Here is a 7,723-nt window from a genome sequence, read left to right on the forward strand (position 1 = left end):
GGGAACCGGGTTCGCGCCCCGGTCTGGGAGGATCCCACGTGCCGCGGAGTGGCTGGGCCCGTGAGCCATGGCCGCTGAGCCTGAGCGTCCGGAGCCTGTGCTCCGCAACGGGAGAGGCCACAGCAGAGGGAGGCCCGCATACCACAAAAAAAAAAAAAAGAAAAAAAAAAAAAAAAAAAAGCAGTACAAGATTGAGTTTTCCGTTTTTGTTTTTTTTTTTCTCTCCTGTGGTTGTTTTTATCTTGGCCACGCTGCTCGGCTTGCGGGATCTCAGTTCCCCGATTGGGGATTGAACCCGGGCCACGGCAGTGAAAGCACCAAGTCCTAACCACTAGACCACTAGACCAGGAAACTCCCGAGCTTTCCCTTTTGACAGCTACAGTCTGAGAGTATTGGGAGGCTATGATTCCAACAGAAAACTCACTGTCTTTCTGGACTGAAGCTCAGAGGAGGGAGCCCCAGGGCAACCACAGCCATGAGAAAGGGATGCGGGATCTAGAAAGGAGAGGCAGAGAATGGGAGCCCCAAATTCCATGACAAGCTCTGGCCACGTCTCAGGCTCACCCCTACACTGTGTGTGGGTGGGCAGACTCAGAGCAGTCTATAGCTAAGGCCACAGGAATGAAACCACAGGTGAGAGAGGGAGAGTTTGCAATGTGAGTCTCACCAAGTTAGTTGCCTGCTGAAATAAAACCATCCACACTCTTTGGAGGAATGCAACAGAATCCAGTCTCCACAACAGAGCAGCACTCACAATGCACAGAATATATTTTTAAGTTATTCACCATACAGAGAGAACCTAAAAAATGCGGTTCTCAAGGGAAAAGACAATCAATGGAGTCAATCTCAAGATGACCCAGATTTTGGAATTCTCAGATAAGGATGACTTTAAAGCAGCAATAACTGTGCTTAATGAGATGAAGGAAAAAACACTTAAGATGAATAAAAAGACAGGAGATCTTAGTAGAGAAATGGAAACTATACAGAAGAAACATGGACATTCTCAAACAATGTAAAGTACAATACCTAGAATAAAAACTTCACTAGGTTAGCTAACCAGCAAATATCAGAAAAATGTTAAGTGAAGTTGAAGATAAATCAGTAGAAATTACCCAATCTGAAGCAAAAGGAGAAAAAAAGAATGAAAAGAAACAGAGCCTCAGGGACCTGTAAAGACAATAGCAAAAGGCTGAACATCTATGTAACTCGAATCCCACAAAGAGAAGAGAGAGAGAATAGAAAAAAATTTTTTTTCAAAGAAATAATGGCAGAAAACTTACCAAATTTGGTGAAAGACATAATTTATAGATGCAAGAACTTCAGCAAATGCCCAGCAGCATAAATACAAAGAAAAACATATCTAGACCCTACACAAGCTACTGAAAAGCAAACGTAAAGAGAGGCTATTTAAAGCAGCCAGAGAAAAGAACATAACTATTTTTTCCTCTTTAGAATTCATACAGTGGATTAAAGCAAAAATTAAAACACTGTCTTATGGAGTTTAGTATATTTAGATGTATTACATTCATAGGACAACTATAACAGAGACGCTGCTGTTTGGGGGAGGGTGGATAAATGGACCTACATGATTACAAGTTCTCTACATTTTACATTAAGTGACATAATATTAATTCCAAGTAGCCCATGATAAGTTAAGAGTGTATATGGTAATCCTTAAAGCAACCTCTAAGAAATAATGAAAAAAGGTATGGTTAAAAAAGGCCAACAGATACCAGAAAATGGAATTCTAGAAAACATTCAAATAATCCAAAAGAAGACAGAAGAAGGGGAACAGAGGAATAAAATATAGAGGATAAAAGAAAGCAAATAATAAAATAGTAGACTTAAATCCAACCATATCAACAATTGCATTAAATGTTAACAGACTAGACACTCCATTTAGAAGGCAGAGATTTCCAGACTGGATAGAAAAGCAAGGCCCAACTACATGCTCAACACAAAAGACATCCTTCAACTCCCAGACAGGTTGAAAGTAAATGGATGAAAAAAGATATACCATGCAAAGACTACGCATAAGGAGAATGAGGGGGTATTTTAATATGAGATAAAAATAGATTAAGACAAAGCACCAGAGGAAAAAAGGAACCCTTTATAATGAAAAAAAAGGTCACTGCATCAGGATGACACAACAATCATGAATATGTAGGCACCTGACAGAGCTTCAAAACACATGAAATTAAACTTGACAGAATTAAGGAGGATATGGACAATTCTGCAATCATAGGAGAAGATTTTAACACCCCTCTCTCAGCAACTGGTAGAGCTTACAAACAAACAAAAACCATAAAAATAGATGACCAGTCCTGTAACAAACCATAATGGAAAAAGAATATATATATATATATATATATATATATACGTATACCCTCTCTCAGCAACTGGTAGAGCTTACAAACAAACAAAAACCATAAAAATAGATGACCAGTCCTGTAACAAACCATAATGGAAAAAGAATATATATATATATATATATATATATATATATATATATATATATATATATACGTATACTGAATCACTCTGCTGTACATTAGAAACTAACACAATATTGTAAATCAACTATACCTTACATTTTAAAAAAAGGAAAAAAGGGTAACTCCCTGGCAGTCTAGTGGTTCGGACTGGGCACTTTCACTGCCGCGGCCTGGGTTCAATCCCTGATCGGGGCTCTAAGATCCCGCAAGCCGCATGGCGTGGCCAAAGGGAAGAAAAAATAGACAATCAGAACAACCACCTTGACCTAACTGGCATTTACAGAACGTGACACCCAACAACGGCAAACAGACATTCTTCTCAAGTGTACAAAGTATGTTCACCAACACAGACCATAAAACGAGTCTCAATAAATCTAAAAGGATCGAAAACATACAAAATATGTCCTCTAATTACAGCAGATTTAATTAGAAATCAGTATTATAAAATACCTAGGGGGAAAAAAAAGTTTCTCGAAATGAAACAATATATTCTAAATAATCCAGGTTCAACAGAGCATTCACAAGGAAAACTGGAAAATATCTCAAAACGAATGACAATGAAGATACAACATATCAAAATGTATGGAATGCAGCTAAAGCGGCACCTCAAAAGAAATGCATAGCTTTAAACACTCATATTAGAAAAGAAGATCCAAGATCAATGACCTAAGGTTGTATCTTAAGAAGTTAGAAACAGAAGAGCAAAGTGGGAGGAAGGAAATAATGAAGAGCAGAAATCAGTGAAATAGGAAACAAACAGGAGAGAAAATTAACACAGCCCAAACTTGGCTCATGGAAAAGATCGACAAAATTGATAAACGTAGATAACACAGACCACCAACACCAGCAATGAAAGGGGGGGATCTCATAACAGGTCTCGCAGACAGAAACGTTACAGGTTAATCCCTGCCTTCAAGGAGCTCTGGGGCCAGTGATACATACCAGTAGGTCCATGGAGAAGTGAAAAACTAGGGAATGGGTAAGGTGGGGACAGAGATTCAGCCTAGAACGTGAAGGAAGGCTATACATTGCCCTCACTTAGACACAAAAATTCTCTATTCAATCACAAAGTTACTTTTTGCTTTCCAAATCCTCATTTACACCAATTTAAACCAGTCTGTTGAGTCTAACGTGCAAAACGTATGGTTTACTACTTGCTGGGGGGCGGGGGAGGACACTAAGTGCCTCCAGGCTGTGGGTCTGGACTTCCTCCTGCCATGGCGGGGACCCAGTGAGGCTGGCTGACGCCAATGTCACCATCAGTGCTTTGCGCTAGGAAGATGGCAGGAGCAGTCACATGGAAACCTGTGGGAGTGTGTGGTGCTCTATTTTGTCTTTGTTGGGAGGTGGAGTGGCACTGGGGGCAGACGATAGAGCAGAGAACCCAGCAGGTGGGCCTGAGCTGAAGTAAAGGGGCACAGAAAGGGACAGAGGAATGACAGCTGTTCAGGACACAGCCCGCACTGACTTGGGCTCACTGGACTGCTGGATGTGACACTTTGCTTCGTGGGACTAGCCTCTGTAGGGATCGGCAGAAACGGTCACCTTGCTACGCAGTAACGAGGCTTGGCCTTCGAGCCAGCCCCTGGGGTAGCCCCTGGCCTTGCACAGCCCTCATTCGTCAGGCTTAGCACTCACAGTCTGAGTGATGGAGGCCCTGACTCGGTCCACGGAGGGTGGGGAATGGAAAGGGCTGCCTTCACACACGCAGAGTATGCACACGGGCAGCACGAGAAGGCAGCCTTTCCGGGGTCACTCACCTTTGAAGGTAAGGAAGGGTTTTTCGTGAATGGGTCTGAGGTAAATGGGTCGTTCTTTGTCTGTTTCTTAAAGAAGTCGTCGGGGGCAGAGCCATGGAATGGGTCATTTTCTTTGAAAGGATCCCCTCCGAATGGATCTAGGTGTTTTGGAAAGAAGAAAAAAAATGCCCCATGAATAAACATTATGCCTAGTGAAAGAACCCAAATATAAAAGAACACACAACTGACTTGGCACTATTTACATGAAAGTCTAGATAAGGTGAAAACCGTAGTGGCAGAAAGCAGGTCAGTGGTTGCCAGAGACCTGGGTGGGTAGGGGGTGGGGGAGACCAAGGAACCTTTTGGGATAATGGAAATGTTCTCTCTCTCACACAGCTATACACATTTGTCAAAACTTGTCCAGTTCTGCACTTAAAATGGGTGACTTCTGTTGTGTGTTAATTATACCTCTCAATAACACTTGATTTAAAAATTATATGAACAAACAAATAATATGAGTAAATCCATAAGGACAGAAAGCAGGGGCTGGAGAGTGGGACTAGGGAGACTGCTCATGGGGAAAGGGTCTCCTTTTCGGCTGATGGAAATGTTCTGGAGCTACACAGAGGTGGTGGCTGCACAACAGTGAATGAACTAAACGCCACTGAAATGTGGTTAATCTGTGTTATGTGAATTTGTTAATTTTGTGTTATGTGAATTTCACCTCAATAGAAAAAACGAATACAAGGGAAAAAATTAGATAGATAGGCAGCATGATCCCAACACCATGCCCAGGGTGTGTTCATTCTCCTCGAATGTGGGGTGTGGGCCTGGTGACTAGAGGAGGGTCAAGCCACCATCACCAGCAGGGAACAAGATGCTAGGCTTTTATGCAATGTGTCCTTCCCAGTCCACTCCCTGGTATGTGTGGGCAGAAGTGCCACCGCATGTGGGTACCAACGGGACACCCTGATGCCACCACAGGTGACACAAGCGGGCACAAGTGTCCAAACAGTGGCCTAGCTATCAGGGGCTTCTTTTCCAGTTCTAGTTCTCATCATGCTGTGCGACTGGCAAGAAGTGGCACCAGACTGTGAATAGGAGGGACAATGGAGGTTCCTTCAGAAACTGACCTGGCAAAGGAGGCTGCAAGGTGTTTCCCCATTTCCCTCAGCGTGAACTAGGCATGGGAATATTCTGAGAGCCAGTCCACAAAATGTTTCTTTTAACACAAGGCTTTTTTTTTTTTTTTTTTTTTTTTTACCTGTTGAAGCCGTCTGTTGTTCGGCAAAGGGGTCGCTCTGGAACGGGTCACCTGGATTTAGAGGAGAGAGGATCGTTCAGGTCTATGGTAGAAATGACCTTGGCAGAGCAAAGTGGGGAAGCAGGGGCAGCCACTAAGGCAGTTTGTCATGGCGAAGACAACTAAGATAAAATGAAAAATATTGTTGGCTGCTCAACACGGGCCTAAGTCAAGGAAAATGTAGGGCAAGCCTGAATTCACTCTCTCTTTCTACACAGTACTTTACTCTCCTGTCTCACCCCCACCCCTCCCCGTCACTTCCCAGGGCTCCAAGAAGCTGGGACCCCAGAGGTGCCCCATCCTCAGCCGCATGGTACATCTGAGCTTCGGGAGTTGCGTGGCTCATCTCTCAGAACTAAGGAGCTTCCACTCCAAATCTGAAACTGGAAAGGCACTCCCTCTGCCCTGGCATTTTTCTCAGAAAAGTACAGACAGCCTTCTTGGAAATACTGTTTTGCTCTGCAAAAACTGAAGAAACTTAGGAAATCTCGTTTCTAGAATTCTTCTTAGTTATTCTGGACTCGTGTGTGGATCTGGATGAACTCACCATGTTAAGACCTTAGATGTTTACGTGGGGATCTGCTGTTTACTAGGTGGTTCCATAATCACTACTACATCTGATTATCTTACCAATCCCAAGAGGTGGATGGGAACTGAAGCATGCAGTCTCAGGGCCAAGCAGGCCGCCCTTGAACGTGGATGTCTCTTGGTGAGCCTGGAGCTCTTCCCACCCCCTCCCCTCAACACCATAGCTCTTTAGATAACCAGGTGGGGTGAAAAACTCAAGAGGCCCATTAGGCTCAAAGAATTTCTTTCCTCCTAACTGCTCTAGTCACTGGACAACCCAAGGGGGCACAAAACAGCCTTTCAATGATGAAGTGGGCGCCCAATGAGATACCTTTGAAGGGATCGGCTCCTTTAAATGGGTCAGATTTGAAGGGGTCTTCTGCCTGAAAAGGATCCGGATGCAATTCTTGGGCGTTGTTGCTAAATAACAAGGCTTTATTTTTGAAAGGATCATCCTATAATTTTGTGAAGAGACAGGACAGGGATTTAATTATTTCAGATTTAAAGCAAAGTACAGAATTCTATACCTAACTGGTATATTTTTCCCTCTAAGTGATGTAACCCTAAAGAGAGTAATTTTTTAAAACAACCATAGAAGATGGACTTTAGTTAATGATAACATGTCGACAATGGTTCATTAGTTATGATAAATGTACCGTACAAGATGTTAATAATAGGAGAAGCCGGGTGTGGGGTACATGGGAACTCTCTGTACCATCTCTGCAACTTTTCTGTAAGTCTTCTAAAATTAAAAAGTTTATTTAAAAATCATTGAGTGGAAGCAACCCAAGCGCCCACTGATGGATGAATGAATAAGCAAAATGTGGTATGTACATACAATGGAATATTATTCAGCTTTAAAAAGGAAATTCTGACACATGCAACACAGATGAACCCTGAACACATTATGCTAAGTGAAAGAAGCCAGTCACAAGAAGACAAATATTGTGTAATTCTACTTATATGAAGTCCCTAGAGACATCAAATTCATAGAGACAGAAAGCAGAATAGTGGGTGCCAGGGACTGGGGGAGGGAGGATGGGGAGCTGGTGTTTAATGGGTATGAAAAAGTTCTGGAGCTTAGTAGTACAATGTGAATATACTTAACACTACTCAACTGTACAATGAAAAATGGTTAAGATGGTAAATTCTACGTTATGTGCCTTTTATCACAATTAAAAAAAAATCGAGTCAGAAAAAAAGTCATGTTTTTGGAAATGTCAGAAAGAAAATGTAACGAGCCACCACCAACTGCAGCTAGAGGCCTTGTTCAAAGGTGTGCCTCCCTCAAACACCTTCTCAAAGTGTGTTACCTACGTGGGCATTTTAAAAAATGCCGTTTCCTAGGAGAAGGACGGGAATAAAACACAGACCTACTAGAGCATGGACTTGAGGATATGGGGAGGGGGAAAGGTAAGATGTGACGAAGTGAGAGAGTGACACGGACATATATACACTATCAAACGTAGGGTGGATAGCTAGTGGGAAGCAGCCGCATGGCTGCTAGGTGGTTTGTGACCACCTAGAGGGGTGGGATAGGGAGGGTGGGAGGGAGGGAGACGCAAGAGGGAAGAGATATGGGAACATATGTATATGTAAAACTGATTCACTTTGTTGTA

At 42.7% G+C, this 7,723-nt stretch overlaps 1 protein-coding gene across 13 annotated transcripts in view; it reads right to left on the bottom strand.

The window, feature by feature from the left end:
* EPS15L1 (epidermal growth factor receptor pathway substrate 15 like 1) overlaps nt 1-7,723 on the bottom strand; it is a 107,185-nt gene that overhangs the window by 29,697 nt on the left and 69,765 nt on the right. For all 13 annotated transcript variants that reach the window (XM_028499024.2, XM_007104982.4, XM_007104978.4 and 10 more), the window contains 3 exons: nt 6,436-6,559; nt 5,499-5,549; nt 4,256-4,392 (listed from right to left, as the gene is read on the bottom strand). In XM_028499024.2, the coding sequence (XP_028354825.1) occupies nt 4,256-4,392; nt 5,499-5,549; nt 6,436-6,559 (312 nt within the window). The remainder of the gene's footprint in view (nt 1-4,255; nt 4,393-5,498; nt 5,550-6,435; nt 6,560-7,723) is intronic.

Source organism: Physeter macrocephalus, chromosome 2 (assembly GCF_002837175.3).
Source record: "Physeter macrocephalus isolate SW-GA chromosome 2, ASM283717v5, whole genome shotgun sequence".
Lineage (NCBI taxonomy): Eukaryota > Metazoa > Chordata > Mammalia > Artiodactyla > Physeteridae > Physeter > Physeter macrocephalus.